Genomic DNA, 27695 nt, shown 5'->3' on the forward strand with positions numbered 1-27695 from the left:
ATAAGTCTGCTTTTGTGTGATATTCTGTGTTGCTGCTCCGTGTGTTTAATTGTATTTTGTCATGTATGTGAATGAACAAGTCAAGTGGAAACAAATTTCCTTTCTCTAAACTCTAAAATATTCTTCAATGTAGAGCAATGCACCAACACTTATGTAGTAAACAAAGAGAATCAGAAGTTGTCAGGTGCCATCGCGGCAATTTAAGGTGTATGACGTGCAGGATGAGTCAAAGCTGACACACGTGTCATGTAAACACCGATTCTGATCTGATTCGGCTCAATCGAAAACAAATTCTGATTAAGCGGGGTGGTTTATGCCGATCTTTATTCTCAACCGCGTCCATGTAAACACTAATTCCGAAAATGACTTTCGGCTCAGCTGCAGGTGAGTGAAAGATTTTTTTTTGTTTGTTTTTTTAAGCAGCAGATGTCCGTCATGGGGACTGCGCTGCATAACTGGCTCATACTGTGAGTCCTCCAGTAACTTTATGCTGTGAAATATGACTGAAAGCAGAGTGGAAGTCTGCAGGTGTCGACACGCCTCCATGAGGTGACCACATGAGGAATAATTAACCGATAGTATTAATCAGTAAAAGTTATTGTTATTGGTCAAACAGTTGGGAAACGGATGGGAAAAATTGAGCCACTTCCATGTTTGTTGGTTTGTTTACAGCATAGGAGGAAGTATACAGCTTCTCTTTCTGCGGTTGTTTTAGGGAAATTAGACAACTCTGCACATGTCAAAATGCTGCTATTCTGAATAAAGCTTGGTGCATGTATACGCACGTCATGATTGGATTATTTGATTTTGAACCCATATAAACAGTGGATTCAGATTTTCCAATCCCTCAAGTTTCTAATTAATTTTAAAAATAAATAAAAAATAAAAATTAATTTTGATTTTGCTCATGTAAACACAGCTAGTGATGCTGAACATCTGATCTTTGTTTTCACGTCTAAACTAGAGCTACAGGGCAAAAGAGACAGGAGAGATCTGCAGCAGAGGGTCGACAGGTTGCGATCGGACATGGGCCTTATTGGCATGTGCTACAAGGTGAGCCAGTTTAATTCTTGTTAAGGCAGAACAAAAAAAATCAAGGAGCAGAGGTTGGACAGATGCAGTGGGTGGACACACACACACATTCTCACACACTCACCAGGTGCTGGTGTTCCCTGCACAGCTGCAGGAACCTGCTCCACCAGCTGCGGTCGAACCTCGGCCGCCTGGTCGGCGCTGGCCTGATGCTCGATCAACCGCACCGCCGTCAGGGCGTCGGGTCCAAATGTGTGAAGGTCGACTGATACTAATCGCACTAACAGGTCTGAGCAGAGAGAGGAGGAAACACACACAGGGATCAGCACACACACAAACACACACAGGGATATTTCATCCATTCAGCAGGGAATTCAAACCAGAGGAAACTATCATTAAAGATTTCAAGGTTGAAGGAAATACACTGTCATCTGAGCCAGTTTCTCATGAATGGAAAGACTAGCGTGATACAAGTTGGCAGATGGACAAGTTACCAAACTCCACTGAGTCCATGTGACATCAGGTTTCAAGCTCTGGATTCACTTATCAGGCAGAACGAAGGGAAATGAATCAAAATAAAAGGAAAAGTCAATTCCCATGATCCTTAGTGGTTTTGAAGGCGCTGGTACCTATGCTGTGGTCCACAGAGGAGATCTTGGTGCAGGGGATCTCTCCCAGCTGGGCCAGCAGGTAGAGCACCTCCAAGGAGGCCATGAGGAGCATGAGGTCCGGCAGGGTGAGGAGCATCATCACCTCCCTGTACGAGTCCTGATCCACGTACTCGCAGATCAGCACGCCGTTGTCCTCCACCTTACTGAGGTTGCCCAGGATCTCCATGGCTGAAGACACACACAGACACACATTCATCATGAGACGCTTCGTACACAACCAAACCCATCAGATATTCATCGCCCTCGCTCCAGAGTTGGTCTCCGTGGCAACACTCACCTCTCATTTTGAGGAACCTGTCCCTGGACATCAAGCATTTGGTGATGGTGTGAAAGATCAGATGAGTCGTCCGAAAGTCCACGGGATCCAGCTGGAGCTGCAACGAGACACAACATCCATCAGACCCACTGACACAGCAGACAAGTCCACCTAATCCATTACATCCACAAGAAGAATTCGTTGACGTGAAATTTTAGCACCGACACGTCGTATTTATAAAACTCTGCTGTATGATCTCAGTCTACTGTTAAATAATTAGAAAGAAAGAAAAAGGGTTAATAGGATGAATGGTGCTGACCACCGCCCGAAATCGTCCCCAAATATATTCTGAACCGTCCCGAAGTGACTGTATGTCATCCCAAAAAAATGTTATGTCCCAATAATTTACTTTGGCTTTGTCATCTATAATTATTGCCATAAAAACACTCAAATAAACAATTATATTTGTATTTAATACAATTTGTTCAAAAAAAATTTAAACAATTTTTAACATTGTGAGAGTGAGTGTGCCATTTCACTACTACTCGGATATTTGCCTACATTATGTTTGTTTAATCACAACTTGCACTTTAATATTGTATTTAATTAATTTATGTTTCATAACATTAACAATTTAAAAACACAGTTATGTTTCATGGGTTTTTAATTAGCTGAGAATATGAGGTAAAACCAAAGTCCAAACCGACGCTGCATTGCTGCCAGACTAATCGAAAAAATAATCAATAAATTAGTCGACAACCAAAATAATGTCCTCCTCTGTCTTACAGCATTATAACCACAACAAAGCCTGGCTTGTCCCTACATCTCCAAACAGCAGGCTGAGGTCTGATGTCCACGTCCTAATGACTTGTGCCACAACACATAAGCAACCAAACAAGTGGCCTAATAGGATTCCTATTCTTTACATTAACACGCCACACACACAAGGCTTTGCCAGATCATATCTGTAGCATGTGTAAATGTGAGAGGGGCCCTAAACCCAGCCATCCAATTAATCACATCAAAGGCTCAACTGATGGTATCAGGGACTCTATGCACAGGGGGTCTAAAAATAGACGCAGCCTCATTTACATGCATCTCATAGCAATAAATGTTACTCTGCGAAATGAAACCAATGTCTTGATTTGCAAATTCAAAAGTAAAACACAGACTGAGTGACACGGCTGTGGTCTGCAGCTCCAGCTCCACATGATTGAGTTTCTAAACATACCACCTCTGCCCCAAATAAACCCATCAGCTCTGGTTCTGAGCACTAACTCATCACTTCACCCGTTGGTTCATCTGGCTTGTTAATTAGCTAATTAATTAAGACAGTGTTTGCTCCATATACTGGTTCTTTTGAGGAGGAACTGCAATCCCACAAACTAATGTGCTGCAGTGAGCCTGTATGACAAAGATAATGGGCTCATTAATAACCAACAACTGCTAAAAACACAACAACAAAAACACACGCTGCCAAGGGTTCATCAGCTCAACACCTGGAACACACCTGCTGTGACTGACAGGATATTCAGATCAAGTCAATGAGTAATACAACACAGTTACACTCAAATCACACATGAGCTCACTCATTTCAGGTGTCACGGTAACCTCCAGCAGGCAGCTCACTTTTACTGTATGACTGGAACCAAACCCACATCATCTTTTTTTTTAAAGACATTTTTTGGGTGTTTTTGCCTTCACTTGATAGGACAGTGTAGAGGACAGCAGGGAGAGAGACTGAGGGAATGGTCGTCTCGGTTGGAGTTAAACCGGTAGCCATATGCCAGCATGGGACGAGCTCTCTAACCACTCGACCACCGAGCAGCCTCACATCATCATTTCTTAAACCAACACTAAGTAACTTTTCAACCTTCATAGAATATTTTCAGAACTTTTGTGATGGTACATCGACTTACAACAGGTTGAATAACACCTCTGTCCTGGCCTGAGGGGGTCTGTATCACCTTCACTGGCACTAAACAGCTTCCAGGTGGATGGTAGGAACCCCAAACCACAATGTGCTGACTGCTTTACGGCATAAGTCACTTCCCCCTTTCCCCATTCATGTGGGTTACCGCTATCATGACAGAAGCAGCAAGAAAACTAAAGACATTAAAAGTTTTGTCTGAGGAGACTAAAAAACCAAAGAGGGAGAGTTATGGTATGTGGAACGGCTGCGGAGCCGATACGTTTGTATTGTAGTCAGTTTCCACCGGCTGCTGCTCCGCTGAGTCACGGCCCCTGCACCCGGCCCTCCACAACACGCAGAGTTTTTATATTTTTTCCAGACACCGGAGCACGGCGCATAAATTCAGCACAGAGCAGCTCGTGCGGGACAGGAAATCGTCCTGACCAACCTGAAGTCAACAGGTCAGAGGTTTTCAGACACCGTTTCACCCCGTTGACACTATGAACGAGGAGATACTGATTTTAGGCAGATCAACAGGTCAGCACCGAGTTGTTGCACACAACCGGGAGATCAGGATGTTTACGACACAACACGTTGGTACTCATGGGAAATGGGGTCTTCCTTCAGGAAAAACACTACCGCTTTGCTCCACTGGCGCCGCCAAACTCAACCAAAACTGAAAGCCGTCTACACTGCAGGAACTCCGGGGTAATTCTACGGGGCCGGGGTCGTTGGTGCGCGTCTCCACTGCAGGAACGTCCCCTGAAGGGCCGTCTACAGGAACTTTTACGGGGTCCAAACGAGTCCCTGCCTCGGGGTAAGTACTCAGATCGGCCCCGAAAACTTAACTAGGCTTGAAGTTTACTCTGTGCTGATTGGTCAAACCTAAAGCGGAATGTTACGCCAAGAGGAAGCACCAAAATAAGTGTCATTTTTAAAACCCAGTGTTATTGAAAAAGTGTCTACACGGCCGGAAAAAAAGAGAATAAGTCAGTAAAACATGTATGGTAAGTGGACACAACTACGCGATTCTGCGACACTCGGAATGACATTTTTAAAACCCAGTATTATTAGAAAGTGTCTACACTGTCGGAAAAACAACACCAACAAGAGCAGAAAAAAAACTGCAGCACAACAATCGCTTGATGATCGAAACTGTTGCACGTCGCATCAAGAGTCTGGAGGTTCTGCTCTGCAGTGGAGACATGGCCAAGTGAGAGGACAGTTCCCTTCACCAGGACGTCCTGCAGTGGAAACACAGCTATAGACGGGTTTAGGACTATCTGCAGAAGTAGCCTGAGCGTTTTCATGTAGAACAGATCTTTTGTGAACTGATGATGTCATAGCCCCGCCCCATCCGTAACCTGAGCCACACCGCTAGACGGAACAACAACTGCGGACTACGTAACTGTCAGATGCCTCGGACGCTGCGCCTGAAACGTGTCCGTTATATCGTCATATTAGGACCGACACCACTCCCAGTCAACCTAGCATGTTAGGAGATGAAGCTTTACAGCGCCACACACAGGCCTGTCGTATGTACTACAGCGTCTCCAGTCATTTTCAGTGGTTCATGTGTACACAGACGTGTTTGGGGGACAGCTCTGTTTCCGAGTGGACGAGGCCTGGGACTCACCTCAGCGGCCACGTTGCCCAACGTGTCCAGTCCGAGCTGTCGGAGTGAGATGAGGTTACAGTGGGCACAGAGCAAAAGGAAGCGCAGGCACGTTCGGTTGGCCGCCAGCAGCTTGACGTTGGCCTCCTCGAAGGACAGGTTTCGCAGGATGACGGCGATCTGCAGCACCCGCTGGGCCTCCATGTCACTGATCCCAGAGTTCCGCGGCGGGTGGAAGAGGCTCGGCCAGCGCCCCTCTAACGACGTACCATCTGCAGGGGAGGAAGAGGAGGAGGAGGAGGGCGGTTTAGAGTTCCAAATGTGAGGAGGGCGTGAGCGTGTAATGTTCAACAGGGATAAAGGCTTGGACTTCATGGATCTGTTCCACTTTCCATAAATTGTACTGTACTGGAAGTTATCTTCCTCTTCTGTCTATCATAGAGCACTGTTAACAGTTAGTTCTCCACATGCTGCATCAATTAATAATTCTGACTCAACTTTCATCCTTTGTTAGAAAATGTTAAAGGGATAGTTCAACATTTTGGCAAATTCTGCTATCACCCTAATCCCTGTAGTCAATCATAGCAGTAGGTCCATTACCTTTAATTATCGGTGCATGTTGTTGTTGAGATCGGCGGGGCAGAGATGTGAGCTGCTCAGCTAATGCAATGAAGGTGAATGGTACAGGTCCCCTGTCGCTCATCAAACTCATCAAATACACAATCCAACAACTCCAAAACACTCTGGTGGACAAGTTGTGACCTGCACATTCACCATGCTATGAAATGACGTATAATTATGTAACATTACGACTACTTGCACTTTTGAAATCACTCCACCTAGCAGCCGTGTCTAGAATGTAGTTCCGGCTATGCATTTGCCTCAAAAACACCTCTGTCTCGTAATGTTACATTATTATTTCATAGTGTGGTGAATGTGCAGGTCACAACTTGTCCACTAGAGTGTTTTGCAGTTGTTGGATTGTGTATTTGACGAGTTTTATGAGGGACAGCTTGTGTCTCTGCCCCATAGATCTCAAAACAACATGCACCAATAATTAAAGGGAATGAACCTACTCCTATACCTATAGGGATTATGGCAATAGGTGAATTTGCCAAAATGTTTAACTATCCCTTTAAATATTCAGTGCTGGAGTGGAAGACAAAGCTCCGCCCACGTCTCCCTCACTCTCAGCTGCAGGTCACTGCCTCTCAGAACTCAACTTTATATTGCATTTAGAAGCTTTAAGCACAACTCACATTTACCTTGTGCTGGGCTGCTCTTGTCCCAGATCAGCTCCCTGACTTCAGTGTCCTCCACCACCTCCTTCCAGAACTGCAGAGACACAGGAGCCAAGACATTTCAGTTCATTTTTATGAACCAATTCCAGCCAAAAGAGGCGACTGGACAAATGACAGCAATGTGATGTACCGCTGCAGGACAGTCAGCTCACTGCCAGTGACCACTTGTCTTATATAACTTTACTATGGCAGAAGTGTCAATATCATGAAGAGGGCTTCAACTAAAACATTTGCTGAATAATCTGCCTGTTTTTGTTTTGTTTTTTTTGGTCCATAGAACATCCAGAACCTACATTTCCCAAGAGGACAACAGTCCACACATCAAGATATTCAGTTTACCATCACAGCAGACAAAGAGAACCTGAAAATATTCTCATGGAATTTTTTGCTTAAAAGTAAATTTAAACTGTTGATATCTAATTCTGTCACTGAGTTTCTTTCCCCCATAATGATGACAGCCACATCTTTAGGACAGTAGAGGCAGAGGGGCATCAGGTTCCCTGTGATAATGCACATTAAAGCTGCATTAGAAGTGTCCTTGAGCTCCTGGCAGCAGCTCTCACTGAGGGAGACCTCCAGAGGATAAAACAGTGATGACATGCAACAATAACAGCGCATCGTTGTCCAGTCATGCTTTGACTGTACACGCAGCGGTACGGTGCCTGGAACCAGACAAAAACAACTTGCACAACATATTTTTAAAATAAAGTTCACTTTACCCTGACAAAGTCCCGGGACGTTTTCTCCTTCCAGTCTGTCCCGAATACCCCGGAGAAGCTGCCTAGCGCTGCAGAGGCACAGAGAGGAGGGGGTGAGAGTTCAACTCAGTGGTGCTTTTTCTTATTCTATCCCTTTGTTTCTGTTGACAGATTATAGTTACTGTTTTCTTTGTACAGAAAACTAAAAACAATGACCTTGTAAAAAAAAATCTATTTGCACTGCAGAATAACTGGTCTTCTTTATGTTTTGGAAATATCGATTAACTTTACTGCACTATGGACATGTTAAATCTAAGAACTGAGTTTTGCAGCTTTACCAACATATACAGGTGCATCATTAGCTGATGTTACGTGTCATTGTAGTCTTGCTATGTCTGCTGTGTCTGTGTCCCTGTGTTTAAGGTGCAGTTTCCTGAGGAATGATTGAAGGCAGCTGCATGAAGCTGTGGGCTCCGTCTCGCCCTCGCTCTCTCTCAACTCCCTGGCACAAGATCCCAGCCTTTGTTTGTGTTCTTACTTTGCCCTTCTTTTTGTCTTTGGTGTAATAAATATTTTTTCCTTTTTGCATCAAACCTAGTAATGTGTCTCTCAATGTGTTGCTGCTTTGAGCTGGTTGACATCATTAGGTTACAGCAGTGAACTTTTTCACTATCTTCTAATGTTTTGAGATACTGAATTTGGGGTTTTCATTACAGTAAGCAAAAAAAAGGTAAAGGTAAAGGTAAAAAGGTACTTTATTAGTCACATATACAGCTAGTACAGTGAAATTCTTTCTCTGCATTTAACCCATCCCTGAGGAGCAGTGGGCAGCCGCGGTGCAGCGCCCGGGGACCAACTCCAGATTATGAGCCAGTGCCTTTGGTCAGGGGCGCTGACTGGAGGATTAACCTAGCCGACATGTTTTTAGTGGTGGGGGAAACCGGAGCACCCGGAGGAAACCCACGCAGACACGGGGAGAACATGCAAACTCCACACAGAAAGGCCCTGGGCGGCCCGGGATTCGAACCCAGGACCTTCTTGCTGTGAGGCAACAGTGCTAACCACTGTGCCACCGTGCCGCCAAATAATCATTACAATTAAAAGAAATAAAGGCATGAAATATTTGGGTCTGTGTGTAATGAATCTATATAATATGAGTTTAACTCTTTGAATTGAACGACTGATATAAATTACACCTGTACACTGACTAAATTGACCAAATCAGACATTGAACAACCAACAGAGAAACTTTGTAATATTAACAATCTGACTGAGGTTGGGAACGTACAGTCGTCGAAGACGCCGGCGTGGGCCAGCAGCAACGTGACGAGTTTGGGGTCTTTGTCCAGCTGCATGGCGTGCTTGCTCTCGTTGGAAAGCAGAGTGCAAACGTTAACAGCAAAGTCCACTTCGTTGGGTAGGCCCGAGAGGAGAGACAGCACCAGTTTGTTGTAGTCGCACGGTGGAACGAAATCCGTAGACAGTCCATAGCTTTGGCGGAGATAGTCTGTGGAGAGAGAGAGAAAGAAAAAAAAGAAATTCTCAGGGATATTGCACAATAAAATATGCGTTTAAGTATCAGTGAGGTGAGTGTGGTGTCAGACGCCAACTTCAACCTTTCATTTGTTGCCAAACGCGGAGAAACTCTGACACAGTTTCAATGAGTGCCTCATAAATCCAACTATGGTTATATAAAATATGTCAACACTACTGCAGAACAAGCCTTCAACATCTGTCTTTACAGGGATCAATGTAAACAGCACCGCTGAACTTCAAGCTAACAAAAGAAGCATTACAATGACTCAGAGTGTGGAGTTGTAAATGAAGCAGTGGAACATGTGGATTAGCTGCAGCGCTGCAGAGAAGGAGCTCCTCCGTCGCCTCCTTTTACAAACTTCAGCCTCTTACACTTTTGCTTCAGCTGGGTCTGGGCCTTAAAGCTGCCGAGTGAAAGCTGTCTTTGCTTCAGATTAGTTTCATAAGCCGTGCCTCGTCGCCTAACTTTTAATTGTGTTTGTCTCGGACTCAGTCGAGCTCTGCGATTGGCTTTTTATAATTAAGACGTCTCATCCAAAAACAGTGGAGGGGTCCGGGCGGGGGGAGCGTCAGGACTTGGATGTTATTATTCAGCGGCTCTCAGTGACAGATGATCCGGTCTGGGAAAGTTGTGCAGCGCTGTGATTTTGTGCCGTGGTTCATTCTCTGTGTGTATGGGTGTCATTTTTCCAGACAGTGGATGTTTCAATTCAGTGCAGGATTCTTTTTTTTGTCGACCGCTGCCTCTGGAAACCAATCACGCTGCAGAGGGGAGTCCCGCTGAGCGAATTTGATTTCCATGTTGAAAAGGTTTGTGCAGGCAAATGTAATTTAGCCGAGCCGCTATTATAGCAGCGACGGCTCCATTCAGAAGCTGCCAGTCCTGTGCTTGTTCTCCAGCACCTGCAGCGAGACGGAGCGGCGGGGGCCCGCGGGCGACAGGTGCACAACACGCCACATGACACGCAGGAATGTAGGAGGATGAATTAAAAGTTCAGCCCGGGTCTACAGCTAAAACATGACGACAGGGCAGAGCTCGCTTTAACCGCTCCACTGTTAATCAGCACAGAACACGCAACATGTTCAGTGTCCTGATGTGTTACACTGACTAACTTACTTCAAAGCCCGGGGTATAAACGTCTGTATGAGAGGCAGAGCACTACGCCACATATATATACACATATATACACCGACTGGTATCAACTTAATGTTTCAGCATCAGTGTCAATGTCATAAATAAGAATATGCAGTAGAAAAATGGTTTGAAGGAGGTAGAAAAGGTGAAGTGACAGTTTCTCCCTTAGATCTGAATCAGTCTTTATTCTGTTCCAGGGTTGTCAATCTTCCCCCCAGATCAGATTCACATTTCTAATGCTTCTTATGTTAAATATTCTAATTATTATGGGTTTTTTAGCTCATCATATACACCTATACCAGCCTATTATGTCCTGCGTCCACTAAAGGGCATTCCAACCAAATCTGTTATGTAACATTTGCAACACACTTATACCAACTCAATATAAAACTTCAAGAGAAATCGAAATATTATAAGAAGTGGTGCACCGGATCACAGTTGATCCGTGATCCGTTCCGTGTGTGTGTAGTGTGGGAACACGTAGGCCACCGCTGCAGCCAAATAAACAGGCAATAAAAAAACTATGGTTGTAAATTTGGAGCTGCAGCTCTACGTCACGCGCAACAACAACAAAATAGTTTGTTTTATCAACATGTTTACTACCCCAGACATCGCAACGCACAGCGTTAATTTGCGTCGTTGCAGAAGGGACACGTTGGAACGTCAGTTTCCACCTTCCAATGTTCTCATTTTGAAAAGAATTCAAATTCTGTTCAAATAGCAAAGTTCATTCTGACAGCCCTGTTCTGTTCCCTCTGACTTTATTGTGAAAATCCTCACCTGAAGTTCTGACTTATGTCTCTGCTGTTTGAACTCTTTTTTTCCTGGTGCTTCTTCTTTTTTGTGTCACATCCAACCTCACGTTTAGCCTTTTACATATTCACATGAGCAGTGCTGTAACTTATTTATCTATGGAGGTGCTCTGAGGCTGGACTAGCTGCTGGTTTAACTGCCTTAATCTGGAAGTGGTCTGATCAGCATCTAATTATATTAAACCCAAACATAAAGTACTGCAATACAGAGACTGACTAGGTTGTGCTGTGCCACAATAAGAGCATCTAAGCTAGCGCTGTCAGACTGCTCCCCTTGTTCTGGAGGCTCTAATCTAAAGTCAGGTGGAGGGGAAGCCAACAAGTGTTTCCTCCTTCCCTTCATCAATAACTGCTGTCAGGACAGTCAATTACCTCCAGCCGGAGCTGGCCGGTCGGCTCTCTGACGCTGTGAGGCTAATGGACGGCTAGAAATCTCTGTGTGTGAGCGGGGGTCGGACAGAACAGACAAGAGGTCGGCCTTGGACGGCTGCACAAAACATTTAGTTAAAAAAAATAAATGATGCGGTTACTCAGAGGCTGCTCTTTCATGGTGAGCGGCAGCGGCAGTGATGTGTTTGGGTTTTAATACAAAAAAATGTTCAGTGCGGTGGAGTGTGTAGGCAACTTCTAAGAAGGGGGAAAAAAAGGCACTGACAATTACTGCAGTCTTCATCGCCTTCATTCAGACAGAGCTGAGCAAGGTGAGAAGTGACTAAGAGGATTCACTGCCTGATAAAAAGTGAGGAATTTTAAATACAGTGGAATTTTAAATACAGTGAGACTGGTGAGGAGGAAACGCAACAAAGAGCTGGGTAAAACAAAACCCGCACGTTCAATGTGTGTTTTCTTAGTGTGAAAAGCAGTCGTTTCTATGCAGAGGGAATCAAACTGTTCGAGTGTAACTGCGTCAGGAGGTTATGGAGACGGATCACCATGGAGATTATGTGCCAAAAACACCAGGTGAAAGAAATAACCAAGGACGTGAAGAGAAATAGCAGAACAGAACAACCTGACCAACAACAACACAATAACTCTGAGGCTTCACATCAGCCTGTAACTCTTACAACTGTTACTCTGACATCCTGAGCTATAGGCTGATTGGCTCAGAGTGAGATGAGGAGATTGATGCCACTGTCACGTCTGTGTAAACATGCAGCAGCAGCAGTCTGTTAGCTCAGCTCTGTTCAAAGGGGGGGGGGGGGGGACAGGAAGAAAGAAAGAAAAAAAACCTACAACCTTTAAAGCTCACTGATTAACACAAAGCTCCGGAGATGAAAAACAACAATGTGCTGGACCGGTTCTTGGCCGGACGCAGAAACTTCCTAGAATCAACTCCTCTGGGCCAAGAAATCGTCTGGAACAATCCTCGTTTCACACCGCTTTTTTTTTTATTATTAAACACAAATGAAAGGGGATGTGTTAATTATAGAGCTGGTAGGTGGATGAGGTCTGGTTGCTACTAGAGCCAGCCTGGCTGCTGCCCTGGCTGGAGTGTCATTTATTACATGTATCATGTGTGAAGCGCTCCAATGGTAACCACGGTTCTGCTGCTGCCAAGTTTTCTGTTTGACAGCCACACTAACACACAGGATGCACGTCTGTGTTACTGCATTAGTTAGCCACTTAGCTCGCTAGTGCTGCGGCTCAAGGCGGCATTATAATGTCCACACATGGGGACACTGAAGTTATCTGGACTTATTACTCTAAACGTCCCATCTGGTGTTCTAGTGAAAGTGATTCCTACCAGATAGAAAGTCCTTAAACAAGCAGCTGTCATTGAGGCACATTTCTACGTGTACCGTATTTCCTCAATTATAAGCCGGGATTCAATTAAGAACCGGGTCTGTTATAACGGCAGAGGGGAAACAGACGGACTGTGGAAATGCTCTGATTTTCTTGAATGGGACTCAAATGTCTCTGCGTGTGCAACGGAGACAGAGTGTGTGGAAACTGGGGGTGACCCAGCTCCAACAGCGCAGCGCAGCGAGGAGAACAGGTGCCGAGCAGCAGCAGAGGAAGAGGAAGATGAGCTACTGTTGCTTATGGTCCCTAATGTGTAAAAATTAACAGAGAAAAAGGATCAAATCAGAAAATAAGGAGGTTTCATTTTAAAATGGGAGTAAATATACTTATGAAACAGAGGAGATTAGAAATAAAGGACTCTCTCTAATAAAAGCCTGCCTCCAATAAGGGCTGGTACCCTGGGCACTGGAGGAAATACAGTATGCTGGACTGGTGTGTTCACCAGTTTCCCATGATTCTCTTACTCAGCTCTGATGCAGCCATGCTCTGCTGGAATCGAGTGTTTGGGTTAACCAAGAGACAGAGAGACAGAGAGAGAGAGAGAGAGAGAGAGAGAGAGAGAGAGAGAGAGAGAGAGAGAGAGAGAGAGAGAGAGAGAGAGAGAGGGATGAAGCTCAGAGAGACACTGAGTGAGACAGAAAACAAGAAGCAGAGACAGAGTCCATGGCCCTGACGTGAGCTGGACCCAGATGAGTGTGTTCTCTCTGCCTACCTGATACAATGTGTTGCTGGTAGTTATAGGAGTTGGGAATTGCACCGATTGGGAGAGAGGCTTTGGGATTCCCCGGCTGCGCTTCTTCGTCGTCCTCGCCGAAGTGGTGGACTTTCTCATACTTCTCCAAGTATCTGCAGAGGGAGGAGAGAAAACACATGAGCTCAGAGCTGTGGGTGTGAAGTTCACAGACAGTGTGTGTTCTGCTGCTGAGTGATTGATCACAATGTGTCTCTTTAATGTACAAGGACACAGTCTCTGATGAGGCAGCATCTTCCTGTGTACAAACCATGTAGCCAACCACTGACAGCTCCATCAATGTCCCCGTTACACTTTGCTTTGATTCACTCCAACTGCCCTTCTCACAGGAAACATAAATGCTACACAACTGCAGGGTGGGGGGATTTAGAAGGAGAGTCATATCTAAAAGGTGACTTGAACCTAAGGCGTTTCAGAGCCTTTAACACCTGATGCAGCAACAGTTAGGGTTGCAAAATTCCAGAAATTTCTCTCGATTGGACCTAAAGAGAATGTATGATTTTTGATTGGGTGGGGGAGGAGGGGGGGTGAGTAACATGTTTTTGTTGTTCAATAAAAGAATTGCTTGTTCAGTACAAGAATTCAAGTTTTCAGTTCTACAAATAAACCTGCTGAAATGTGGTTTTTAATTGGGTTATTCTGCATTGATGCCTGCTCATGACAAAACAACACAAATTTTTATGTTTGCATGTGATACAGTTTGTTTAAATTGCCCCCAATTTCCAGTTCATTACCATAAATTCTCAATAATTGCCATGCAAAGTTTCCAATTTGAAATATTTTCAAAATTCCCCAGCTAACACAGCAGGTTGACTAATCTCCTTGTATTGGAGCTTGGCTTGGCATGATCTATGAGTAGTGGTGCTACCCTTTGTCTCTCTCTGGATCTTTGATTATTGCTTAATGGGTTTTATTTATTCATTTATTACTGTTATTATCTTTTTTATCATTTATTTTTTCCACTTCCTATTGTCCTGTCATTGTGAGTTCATTTTTACTTATATAGATATTGGGTTTTCCCTTGATTTGATTTTGTCTTGTCAGTTTGTAACTATAACTTTGTTCTTGAAAAGAATTAAATAATTTTTTTTTTTTTTTTTAATTCCCCAGCTTGTCTTCCCATTGAAATTTACCCGGAATTTTCCACAAATAAAATAAGGAGTAGCATTTTTTTTTTTTTTTTTTTTTAAGTGTTAATGAAGAAAACAGCATTCTTTGTTAGGCCACTGCCTTTTGATTGACAGCTACAGTACTGTGCATCACTCCAACTATCTGTGTTTTGCCTCTTAACAAAATAAAGGCAACAGAACAGCACCATGAAAACTATTTATCATCAACACATCACACGCTTGTTTTAAAGCTACAATATGGGAACATTTCTGACTTTACACAAGCTGAAGAAAATCTATAGTACTGCTTCAGTCTTTCCAGCTCACAGCCCTTGTGGCCTGTATTAACCACAGCTGATTGGTCACCAGGAGCATCAACTCCAACAATCAATCAATTCTTAATGAATATCACTGGTTGATCGATTTATTCTTTATACAACATCTTTTTGCCAAATTTCTACCAAATAGTGTGATCAAGAGTAAAACAACATTACTGCTGTTGTCTTCACCAGGACACACCCTTCCTGTGACATGCTGCATCACCAAGACCCCACACATGTTGCCAAGTAACCATAGGCTGAAACAGCTACACTCACACTGTGATTACAATACGACAGCTCAAGTTAGCTCTGTGACTGTCTCTTTAACAACCTGTGACCCCCAAAAATACTGACAATAATCATCTGTGGAGCCAGAAGCAAACATCCTACTGTAACTCAGTCAGAATAGAAATGATAGTAAGAGTGAGAGTGAGTCCAGCTGATCAGTCCACCAGCATCACCCTCACACAGACAGAGAGCAGCGACAGGAGGAGCAGAAGCACCACCGCGACAAACACTTGGACTCAAGGAGGAGACGTTGGATTACTTTAAGATGAATCTACACCGGAGTGAGAAGTGGAAGTGGAGGACTGAGCTCTGCTGCTTCACAAGTTCCTGCTCCGACTCTGTGACCAGCACCGAGGTCAGCAGCAGCAGTATCAGTCATGTCAAACACCAGAGGACTACAGGATTCATCCGTCCTCACTAGGAGACATGTGTACATACATTTATACATTTTAAAATACCACATTTTCCAATGCTCTACCTGGTTATTAATACTGATTATTACACAGCATTCTGATTGGTCAATCTGTTATTTCTGTAAAACAGACCGTTGATAAGTGTAACACACCGTTGCTAGAGACGCTGCTCTGATCAGAGGAGCAGAGAGGAAAAGAGGTTAAAGATGCAGCATATTTGCCTTGTGGTTCATTTGTCCCTAACCTCCAGCTTCAGAGTCCTAGTGCTGGTTAAATCAATGACTTGTAACTTGTTCCAGGGAGAATGGAGGCTCTCTGCCTTCCACCTAGCGTCTCTTGGCTGAAAACCAACCTTGCAGAGTCTCCGACCCGGTGTCCCGGCTCTCGTCTCTGCGGCACCGCCACACAAACACACCCCTTAATCTCTTCTTTATGACAGATAAGACTACACAATACACACATCATAATGTGTGTATGATAATCCTCCGCTCCACGGATTGATTTCTCAACAAGAACAAATGCACACAGCCCGGAGGAGGGTTAGCAGAACAGAGGAAAGTGACTGGATATATACGATGGACAGATTTATGCACTAAATGACACAATTTATAAATCTATAAAAGTCGTATTTTGATCAACATTGTGTCTCAAATTATTTATTTCAGTCATAAGCCGTGTAGTAAGTGGGAAGATGTAGAGTGAGCTTCAGGATGAATGGAAACCTGAAGCGGGGTTCCACTCATCCTGAAGGAGTTTGACCGGCTCACTTTACATCATCCCTTTACTTATTCCTGTGTGTGTGACACAACACAACACATTCAGATCAGGTTAGGTCCAAACTTCTTTTCCTGTTGGAACAACACATCTCCTCAGCTGAGCAGCACAACAGCTGAAAGTAGGAACAAGCGACAGCTGCATTCCAACATGAAGCCAGTCATTCTCCTCTTACTGTAACTGTCATCCTCACATGTCTGACTTCTCTCAGTTTTCTCCAGCAACTAACCAAAGCCAGGCGTTCCTCCGAGTTGATAAGACAGCTAATAACCATGCAGGGAAATCTGTCAGACAAACAACAACAACAACACACACGCAGCAGAAATACCTCAGCAGTGAGAGTGTGGTGAACCCTGCCTGTGTGGCCGTGAGTCACCGAGCGAGCGGCTGTTTCTGAATGAGGCCCCGTTTGTTCATCGCGGCCAAGGTAATCCCCCGTCCGCTGGCTGCCGGGTGACACACTGGACTATAAATACACTCAGCCTTCATTTGTAGAGGGAGAGAGTGAGAGTGAGGAGTGCACGAGGAAGAGAGAGAGAGAGAGCGGGAGAGATAGGCCGCGGCCCCGACTGCAGCGTCATCAACTGCTGTCTGGGCACAGGCGAGGAAAAAAAAGAAAAGGGTAAAGACGGGTGGGGGCATGGAAGGGGGGGGGGGTTGGGCTGACTGCAGCTGCTTGTGTCTGCACTTCCCCTTTTTTTCATACATGCACGAAGAGAGGAGCATCAGCCTCCTCCTACTTCAGTGGCATGCAGCGAGCAGCCAGCAGGAAGCAGCGCGCTTTCATCATGTTACAACAAACCGTTTAGGGAAATGCAATCGCCGCCTGATACTGAGAGGTTTTCCCTCCAAAAAGAAAAAAAATCTACAAGTGCACAGGGTGGGGAAGCCAGCAGCGCTCCAGACATGACGGATGGAGCGAGGGAAGGAGCTGCATCAGCCACCAATCTCTGGTCACTACAGATACAGATCTGCTCTGGCTTCAGTCGCTCAGCTGCCCAAATGCCCCTCTGTCTGTGTGTGTGTGTGTGTGTCGGTGTGTCGGTGTGTGGGAGTGGATTGCCCCCTGCTGGACGTGGCCTCGGTCGTGCAAACACACCACGGCTCTCTGTGCAGAAAAATGTTTTGCTGGGATTTAATGAAGCCGGCTAATCACAGGAACGTTTACCTCCACTGTAACGTAGTGTAAGAGCCGGATCTGCCTCCGTTTGTTTGTCTGAGGGCAAACTGTAAGCATTAAAAAGAAAGATGACTGCCCCTCGCATGCCGGACGTTAAAGCTGAGTGACTCACAACAATGCAAATACAATAACAGCAGTTAGATTACAATACTGACCGCTGCACACAGCAAAGTGTTTATTAACCCAGGGCCGTCAAACATGCGGCCCTCGGGGCAAAACCAAACGGGCCCCCCAGAGGATCTAATACGGCCACGGGGTGGATTTGTAGGGTGAGAAAATTACATAGAAGACAGAAGAGGTGTTAGATTGTTGAAATGTCACATTTTCTGAAGAAAAAAGGGAAACATTTAGAGTTATTGTTATGTATAGGTTATTATATTATGTCATTATTTTTCTGGTCTGGCCCACTTTAGATCCAGTTGCACTGTATGTGGTCCCTGTACTAAAGTGAGTAGGACAGCCCTGGTTGAACTGATGGGATATACTACCATGATTCCTTTATGATTGCAAACAACCACCTTGCAGCAGATGATAGTTCACACATGCAGGTTCCCTCCCTCCACACCGATAGCTGTGGAGGGAGGGACTACGTCTTTCTGGACACTTTCCTCTGACTACACTGGACTCTGTGTGCTTGCTTTTCAGAGAGGTGGTAACACCATCACCTTGGAAATAATCCTAATGAGCACTCACACGCTCTACCGTGGACTATGTGTTTTGTGTTATTGAATTCTTGTTATTTTTGGCTGCCGGGGTCCATTTGCTTCCTTTTCACCCAGAACCTTTAAATCCTGGCTTCCTCAGCCTCGTCATCTCTGGTATGAGAGGTTGATCCTGTCCACCTGCAGCTGCTGTTTATTCTGTGGGTTTCACCACTTCCCTCATAAACAGCTTTGAGGCTTGATGAATCCAGTGGGGTTACACGTTGCTGATACATCTCAATATTTTTGCTTTGGCCATATCTGTAGATATGAGAACTGAGCTGAACATCCACCAACTGTTAACATGGTTGAATTGGCTGAGATGAGAGCTGGATACTTTAACCACTGTGCTGTGAGTAGTTGGAGTTTACTGGAACTACAGGTGGCTACTATCATTATCCAGATGAACGGTTCAGCTCCACGTGTGTGGAGGGGTACAAACAGGAAACATGGCGTCTTTGATCGGCAGCAGAAAATACGGTAGAGTAGACAATAGTGAATTTTACAGAACAGCAGCTGCCAGCAGAAGCATCAAGGTCGGCAACACTTGGACTCGATTAGAACTGCTTTTATAGCTGGTGGTGGAGGCAGATGAGAGCCACCGTCAGTGTGCACGTCGTCGTTTCCAAAGCTCTCAGTTCACGCTACAACACAATAACACAGGTCCAGTTGGGCTTCCAGTATTTTTAGCAGCTTGAAAACTCTGTGTGTTGTGGATGTCAGGAGTGAACGTAACAAAGACACACACTTCAAAATGTAATGTTTCTTCTTCTATCTGTTACAGGAAGCAACCAAAATATCTATAGTCTTAAAATAACATAGTCACTTCTAGGCAGGCTACCAGTCTATTGCTTAATGTACATCTGTGTTGTACAGGGCCATCACAATGGAACATGTTGCCTGGTATGATCACTAACGAACCCCGCAGGGCAAGTTTAAGAAACTGCTGAAAGAGATTGTTAATAACAATGTTATTGAAAATTTAATGAGCAGCTGCATTTACTATAAGGGAAGGAGATACATTTTAGTGGACTTTGTTATGGAAATGTTTGTAATTTGACTTGTTGGATCAAGTGTCTGACATCTATTCTATGTGATTCATCTTGTTTTTGTCATGAAATCAAAATCTAATTATGTGAATATAATCTTGGCGGGACACTGACAAGTGAGTGCGTGTTGGTAAGATGGTATGGCGGTTGCAGGTATAGAAAAGGGGCGGGGCATACAGAGACTATAGACAGGTCTCCACAGCTGTGTGTTTATAGACGGTGCAGGTAGTCTTCACCTATATGGAGCTTCTCTAGTCTTAACGCCCACTCAAATCACTTTACACTACCAGTCACATTCACACACTCATACGGCCCATATGGTGCTTTCCTACTACACACATGCTCACACACGATGGTACATGAGGGGAAACTTAAGAGTTCAGCATCTTTCACAGACACAGGGATGGATCAGCAGCCAGCCCAGGGTGAGTCTGGTCTTTTATTTATTAGGCTATGCTTTACACATTTTTAATATTCTTGCATTTATCTTTAAGAATGAATGGTTCGTTCAAACCTTTTTAAATATTCAAAGAGAAATAAAGAGAGACAACGGGAACAAAATGTGTAAGAGGCACTTTGGTAAATCAAGTGATTCTGCTCTGACTGCAGAGCTGCAGGCAAGAAAACACTTTGGAACCATATCATACGTCTAATTAAATGGCCAAGCTAGATTTTAGCGCCGCTGTCAAGTACCAGGCAGATCTGTCCAGCTTCTTGTCTGCAAGGACATGGAGCGGAGTTGACCCCCACTGCTGGAGGACAGGTCAGATTACGGACCGACCAAAACACACAGCATCTCCCCTGCACCCTCCAGGTCTCTTCTCTGGAGCCGTTTCCCCATAGAAACCTCTCAAACCTTCCCCACATGCAGCACAGCAGGAGATGTGTCTGACGCCTTCTCGCCTACTAAAAACCCTCCTCCTCCTCTTGCGTTTGGTTCCGGCGAGTGGGGGCACACGCAGGACATGATGCAGAATGTGCACCTGTGGAAACGTTTAGTTTTCACTCGCTGCAGCTTCTCCGGACAATGACCTGCTCTACTCACACACGTCCTCAACCCCACACTACACGGACTTTGCACAGGCAGAGTGAAGTCACTTCAATGCCTGGTCCAACTAGGCTTGTCACGATACCAGAATTTCAGTAGTCAATACCAACACCGTGATTGCCACGATTCTCGATACCACGATAAAAATTAAAACCAAAAACAGAACGTGCGTACTTCTAAATTCACTACTTTATTTAACAAACAACTTCTCAAACTGCACAGAATTTAACGTGCAAGGGTAAAGTTGATACATCGTTTCATTTCTCAGCTCGTACATTCGCGTTTGTTGTCACTCTGGTCCAAACCCCGCACCACTGACAGAGCGTCGCGTTTCCATGACGACTGACCAGAGAAAGATGAGTGGTACGTCACGTTTACATGAGCCCAAACTTGTGGCGTACACCGGGCAGTCGGAGCAGAGCGAGGTCTGGTCGTGTTCACACAACGGACCGCGAGTTCGACTGCAGCTGCACACCAAGACCACGACAGAGGAATCCACCAGGACTGTAGGTACTGAAAGAAAGCTGGAATCGATGTATTTTTTTGCACGTTGGCATCGACTTGATACCGAAGTATTGTTCTCATGACAACCCTAGGTCTAACTAATTCAGACATGCATTCTCTCACACGGCTCCTCCAGGTAATGTACATAGGCGAGTCCTGGGTACAGGTGTGGGAGCGGTTGTGATCCCATTTGCTCAGACTTAGTGCAGTCTCTGCCTGTGCTGTGTGGAGAAGCAGAACCACGTCTCCATGACTGGCTGTCATCTGAGCATCTCTTAAAGTTGGAGCAGCGGCCCGGGGGGGGGGGTAAATAAAAAAAAACGCTGGCTAATACGAGCCAGAGATCAAAGGCCGCTGTGTCCAGATGTTGCAGATGAGCAGGAGAATCTATGAGGAACCAGAGAGCATGATGGGAACTGCAATGTCATATGCAGGTGTGAAAAGTAGCACTTGCCAAGAAGGGGGAGATGGTGAGATATGTGTGTGTGTGTGTGTGTGTGTGTGTGGTACGATCCTGGACATGAAGTCAATGTTGTTGTTGGGGTTTTTTTCTCTATTTCCACAGAAACTTGTGAAATCACATATTTTTATAATGGCAAACCAGGGTCAAAGTATGTTAATGGAAAAATTAAAACTCCACATGAATAGATGACTGGATATTATGGCCTCCAAAGCCTGCAATGCAATTTCACTGACACGACCTTTGTGTATTTGTCTGTGTCTTCTCTACACATTTGCTGAGCCATTTGAGCTTTTTCCTTCAGAAACCCACTCGCCATTGTTTGAGACTCAGAGAGAGGGTCACAAGAGATTTAGAAGGCTGAGATAAGTGCGTTTATTTCACAGTTTTCAAAAATGAATTCAATAAATTGGATACCGCGTCGACTTTAATCCAGCTACAGCTCCTTTCATGTGTGAAAAGAAGGAGCGTACGTCATGCTCAGACTCACATGACACCTACAAGGCTGTGTAATTGTCGGGGTCAGGAGAAGTTTGTCGGGTCACACGAGTCAAAAACTGGTGGACAAACACAGCGTTTATTAGTCTGGGAGGGAGTTGTTATTGAAATATTTACTGGAATGAGTAAATCTCTGTATGATGATCCGCCCACGTCTCCACACCGCAGACAGTTAAACGTGTAGTAGCTGTTAAGGAAGCAGCATGTTCAACTCTGAAGAAGAGAGATTAGTTGGCAGCGGTTGATTCAGCAGAACGAGGTGTAGAGAGGAGCTGCTTTTCTTTCCCTCTCAGCGCTGTGGACAGTAAGAACCGTCCTTGGCTGCAGAGCTTTAACTCACACTCCCTCATAACTTCATACATCAAAAAGGTGAAACGTCCAATAGTCCTTTAATAGAGCGCTGCCACGTGCAGCCGATTCCTCTCCATCTCAGAGTAACAACCGCCCTGTTTAATATGCGAGGACTTCTTGCTTTACATATTTCCAAACCTCACCGTTGTTGAAAAAATAAAAAATAAACCAAAACAAAAGAACACTTGAAGCTAACAGAGGCTTAAGTGAGCCGTTCCTAGATGCCGCTGCCTCCTGGGCCCCTTCTCCTCCCAAAGGGGATGCAGAGGAGAGGGCAAACAAAGGTTGAAGCAGGGTATCTGTCTCCTGACTTGGCTTCTGTGTGAAACACGCTGCACTTTGGGAGAGAAGTCAAAGACTGTGGCATAACCAGAGGCCTCATTTCAAAACAAAAGCATCCCATCATTCACTCTCGGGTTATAGTGAGTGCCTGGATGAACTGGAAGGTTTGAACCGAAGAAAGGGAGAAAAAAAAAAAAAAAAACTAAAATCTGAACTGTGTTGCCCCGTGAGGGTTGAGAGCTCAGCACACCGCTTTCAAATCATATGAAAACTACTACTGGTGGAGGGGAAAGCACAGAGATGTGGAATAGTATTGATTGAGAATCATCCAAATCAGTGCAGCCACAGGGAGAGAACAAAAAGGGAAGCAGCCTGTAGTGACTTTAACTCAGTCCAGAGAAAGAGTGCAGAGAGCACACATGTACAACATACATGCATGTAAATCCATGGATTCATTTTCAGCTTCAGATGCACAGCAGGAATACCGTTACTCACATGATGCTCCACATACAACCTGGTTCTCTCAAACTGATCCTACCTCAGCGCCTCTTATTCAAATGCATCTCCTCTGTTTCAAGCCGACCGCAGATGCTTTAATTTCTGCTGTCGGTATGATTCCATGCAAACACTTTGATCCAGAGTGTGAATCCTTCCGCCGCGACGTGTGAAATGAAATCAGCGGTGTTGGTGGGGCTGATGTCAGAGAGGCATTTCAACAAGTTGAAAATGAGCTTGAAAAAAAATGTTTCTGGCAAGAGTGGGTCACTTATTACCGAGTGACATTCAGATATCAAATAGACGGCAGCAGGAGCTGGCACCGAACCTCTGTGCTGCTTATTACTCTGCTGAGTGGGAAGTGCTGACCGGAGAGAGACGCATCATGATCTTCCTATTCATTCAAGGCTGGGAAACTTGGTCAACACTCGGCCCATCCTGTGACGGAGTCAGAAGTTTGATCCCTGTAGTCTATCTCATTTTAAAGTCAGCCGGGGGGAGATAAGCATCAGGGAGTGAACTTTAGCTCACAACTTCAAGTTTGGCTTGTTGAGATACCAAAAAGTGAACCAAATATGGGTTCAAGATGTTTCTTATTCTGCAGAAGACAAACATAGCTATAATCTAAATTGTTACCACAAGCAGCAGTTTTAAGATGACCAAGCAGCACATGGTCGTGCAGGCCATTACACTGGATGAGCAAGATTAACACCTGATATTAGCAAAACATCCATCCAGCTTAAGTGTCCTTGAGCGGGAGGCTGAATCTGAAGCTGCTCCAGTGAGTGCATATCTACTGTGTAACTGGCTGTGACCTCTGAACTTCCTGGATGAGGGCAAAGTGAAAATCTCACACCGATTACACTGCTCGGCCAAAACTGGTCAGGAGGTTGAGAGAGAAAAAAGGGGGAAAAATGAATTCTCCATCATACTCAGCAGAATATCAGCACAAGGGGAGAGCGGGAGTGTCTATTATCAGCCTCTGTTTCAGTGCAGGACCAGTCCAGCTGCCTGCTGCCTCTGACATCTACTGCACTGAGCCGCCTTAGATAAACTTTACAGAGTCGCTCCAAAGGGCTGTCGCGACACCACTGTGACATGCAGTTTGACCGTGGCCTCCCCTTATTCAAACACTTTGCCAAAATAACACACAGGTGAGCATTTCCATTCAGAAAAAACAAAATTCTTAAGAAACAGCCATGATATTAATAGCTCCATGTAATTTTCTGCAGCATGCTGTCATTTGCAGTACAAGGTATCAGCCTACTGGTATTTATAAACTACTCTCTGACATACACACATCACTTTAGCATTATGTGGCCCAGTTGTGTTCCTCCTGAACAAAAAATCTTCTAGAAGCTCAACACATCAGATTATCAATTTACTGTGCATCACCCACACTCAAACACTTGGTCTGTTACACAGCAGATAAAGCTTCCTGAGCATCGTGAGTCACTGAGTCTATGAAGAACATGAAGCAGGTCACAATAACCCAAGCCCTGTGCACAACAGGTGCTTCCACCGGTTGTCTTGTCAACTGTTGGAGCTCCTGCTTTGCTAAGGAAATGCTTCTTACAGCGAGGTAATTTACATTACATATACAGCAGGGTGATAGTGATTCCTTCCACTACGGTCATTAACGCTGCATTGCAAAGTCTGCATGTGCCCGAGGCGTCCCCTCCCCTGCAGCCGACACTGGTGGATGTTTGTGAACTATTGAGGAGCCACAGGTCCCATCAGCCTGTGCACTTTAAGACTCATATTGACCGCCGTCCATGCAACCTGCAGCAGCTTCTATCCAAGGCAAACTTAGACAGAAAATGCACAGAAAAAGAAATCACTCAATGCTCTGTTTATGATATTAACTGGTGACCTGCAGATGCCCCCTAAATATCCATGACTAGGCTACAAGAATTCCCTCTGCTGCAGAGGTGTAATCCCCCGCAGGCAGGTGCTACTGATGGGAACAATCGTTGTATTAGGTCGAGTGGGAAGAAAAAAGGAGTACAGTTGGGGGGGTGAAGCAGCAACACCAAAACCACAAGTGCCAGCTGTTGAGGAGAGCTGCATTTACAAGACTCCCATCACAAGCAGCTGACTGCATTTAGATTTGGAATCTGAACGAAATACACACTACAAGCACCCACAATCCATCAATCATCAGAGCCGTATCAAACCAACCAAACGCCCTGGGGCCACACTGTCTCCAGAGAGGAGGAACCATTATGTGTTTGTAGTTTAAGGCCATTACTGACAATACTTCTCAAAAAATTGTGCCCGATAATGACCAAAGTAGGAGGAGATCATCCACCATGCTATGTAGAGTAGACCTTGCTTTGCCTGTCACAATATTGCACATGTGCTCCCTCCCAGCAGAAGGGGAGCAAGAGGCTGGAACCTGCTGACTGCATCTTTACCATTTGTAAACACTTCCCACATGCTACCTGAGAGGGTGAGAGCTGCATGGCCGTGCTACTTACCGAAGGTAGTACTGTTTTAAAGCAAACGCAGCGTTGGAACAACTCCTGGGAAAGTTAAACTCTTCTCCGAGCTCGATCCATTGGTTTTTGTCAGAGACCTGAAAGGAGGGGAGATGAGTTGGTTAGGAGATAAAAACCCACCGTCCACAGCAACAACAACAAAAAAAGAGCGGTTAAACTGCAACCATCTGTTCTGCTACAGGTTCCCCCCACCAATGAGGCAATATCACAATCACTAATCAATAACTTTCTCAAACTGCTCAAAACTGATAAAATTACAGAGCGGCGATAAAATATCTGAAAAGGTGTCCGGCACATTCAGGTTTAATTAGCCACCGGTGTGTTTATTAACCCAAAATATTTACATTTGACACATCAGTTAACTCCAACTGCCTGACTCCCTCAAAGATACTATCGTTACTGTTGAGGCTAGTTAGCACCGAGCTAACAGGCTAACTTGACTTTCCCCCGTTTTTTTGTGCCGATAAATGCTAACCATGCTAAACTGCAACAAAGTGTCTCCGGCAGAAAACAAACGCTTCAGCCTGCGGCGACGCGTTTGATTTCGGAGCAGCTTTCGGTAACCGTGTACTGTATTCACTACACGGGCCTGTGAGGCCTACATTTTGAGATCAGCCATGAAGCCGAAGAAAGATGGCTATGGCGAGAAAGAAAAATCAAGCTTCCCCCCTCCCTATGGGTGCAAACTACCGGTAAAAAACCCGGGCGAAGCGCCGTGTCCCTCCGCGGTGTTTTCCGAGGCCGGGCTCCGTGCCGATAATCGATGTTAAACGTGCCCGCTAATTTTGAGTCGCTCCAACTGCACTCTGACTCCGAGCGGCTGGACTCTCAATTCAAACCACACAACAACACAAGCCACCACATTGCATTGAGATACATGGCAAAACTAGCACAAGGCCAACACCGACCCGTTAACGGTTTTTTCTTTCCTTGATTGTTACACTTGTCCCGGGTTACCCACACGGAGTTGTGGAGCGGTCCACCGGAGGAGTCCACGGACGGCAGAGTGTGGAGATAAATCCACTTTTAGTTCCCACTCACCTTTGCAAATCCACCTAAAGAGACGACTCTGATATAGAGAGCATTCAGATCCAGCTCTTTCCCACCCACGATAGGAATCTTCTTGAACGCCGATCTGAGGGGATAACACAAGAAATACAAGCACACATGTTTAAATAACTGTTTTGGTTAACTCCCAGTCGCGGGCAATGACGATTTAAAGTTATATTTCTTGGGAATAAAGACGCCCCAATCTCACCCTCTGCTTTGGTGGAATTGCCGCAGCTCGTCCAGGAAAGCCTGTCCTTTCCTTCGCTGATCTAGTAGATTTTTCCCCGTCGAATTTGCCATTGTTTTTGCATGCAAAAACGGTTAAACCCCACTTCAGTCGCTTCTTAAGACACCAAGGATCCCATACTCCGCCGGCGCTCAGTCATTCGCGAAGCTGAGTGTTTAAAAAGTTAAAGAAATAGCTGATAGCAAGAAGAGCGGCAGCTCGCTAATAAAGACTGATGCACACAGAAAGCAAGCCCGATTCAAGCCCGGGACTAAGTTCCAACGAACAGTCACAAATACGACCGATTTACCGACAGATTAGAAACGCCATGGTCGAAGGTGTTGAATTAATGCTTTTGGTCGCGGTTGTATTCGTTTGGAGTGGTTTGACAGTGTGTTACGGACGCAGCTCCGAGGCTATCGCACACACTGTAGAGCGGCAGAGGGATCCAGTTCTCAGACAAAAAGATGTGGAGGCCGCGGAGCCCGGCCTGCCATGCGTGCAGCGCCCTCTGTGGCCACAGGTGGCACTGCACCGTCCAGAGCAGAGCGGGTGTTGGAACAATAGAGACTGTTTTCTTTTTAAGGGACCGTCTGACAACTAGTCTCTCTGTTTGGAAAAACGGGTCAGGAGGTAGGCTACTTGGAAATGTCCCGTGGGGGAGGGGATAACACTAATTAACATAGCCCTTGTTATCCCAAAAAAGGCGTTGGAGGGCAACCCCACTATTGATTTCTAAAATATCATTTTTCTGAGCTGATACGAGCTCCTCGTATTTTTGTAACTGACACAAAATGAGTATGTTGCCGCACTGACATCAGTTAACTATCATACTTTTTAAACTATAGTAAACCTGTTACAATTTTATAACTACACAAACACTACAGGGATATTTTAAAATACCATGCAGACCCTTACAAGAAA

The 27695-nt window shown here is 45.1% G+C and overlaps 1 protein-coding gene across 1 annotated transcript in view; it reads right to left on the reverse strand.

Moving 5' to 3' along the window:
• arid2 (AT-rich interactive domain 2) overlaps nucleotides 1-27300 on the reverse strand; it is a 45051-nt gene extending 17751 nt beyond the window's left edge. The window contains exons 1-11 of the mRNA XM_085769816.1: nucleotides 26754-27300; nucleotides 26537-26630; nucleotides 25475-25572; nucleotides 13484-13617; nucleotides 8774-8992; nucleotides 7507-7574; nucleotides 6752-6821; nucleotides 5508-5758; nucleotides 1981-2077; nucleotides 1662-1871; nucleotides 1157-1321 (exon numbers count right to left, since the gene is read on the reverse strand). Coding sequence (XP_085625942.1) covers nucleotides 1157-1321; nucleotides 1662-1871; nucleotides 1981-2077; nucleotides 5508-5758; nucleotides 6752-6821; nucleotides 7507-7574; nucleotides 8774-8992; nucleotides 13484-13617; nucleotides 25475-25572; nucleotides 26537-26630; nucleotides 26754-26845 — 1498 coding nt within the window. The 5' untranslated portion in view covers nucleotides 26846-27300. The remainder of the gene's footprint in view (nucleotides 1-1156; nucleotides 1322-1661; nucleotides 1872-1980; nucleotides 2078-5507; nucleotides 5759-6751; nucleotides 6822-7506; nucleotides 7575-8773; nucleotides 8993-13483; nucleotides 13618-25474; nucleotides 25573-26536; nucleotides 26631-26753) is intronic.
• Between the last annotated feature and the right edge of the window lie 395 nt (nucleotides 27301-27695).

This window comes from Trachurus japonicus, chromosome 23 (assembly GCF_045865225.1).
Source record: "Trachurus japonicus isolate A0001 chromosome 23, Traja_1.0".
Taxonomy (NCBI): Eukaryota; Metazoa; Chordata; class Actinopteri; order Carangiformes; family Carangidae; genus Trachurus; species Trachurus japonicus.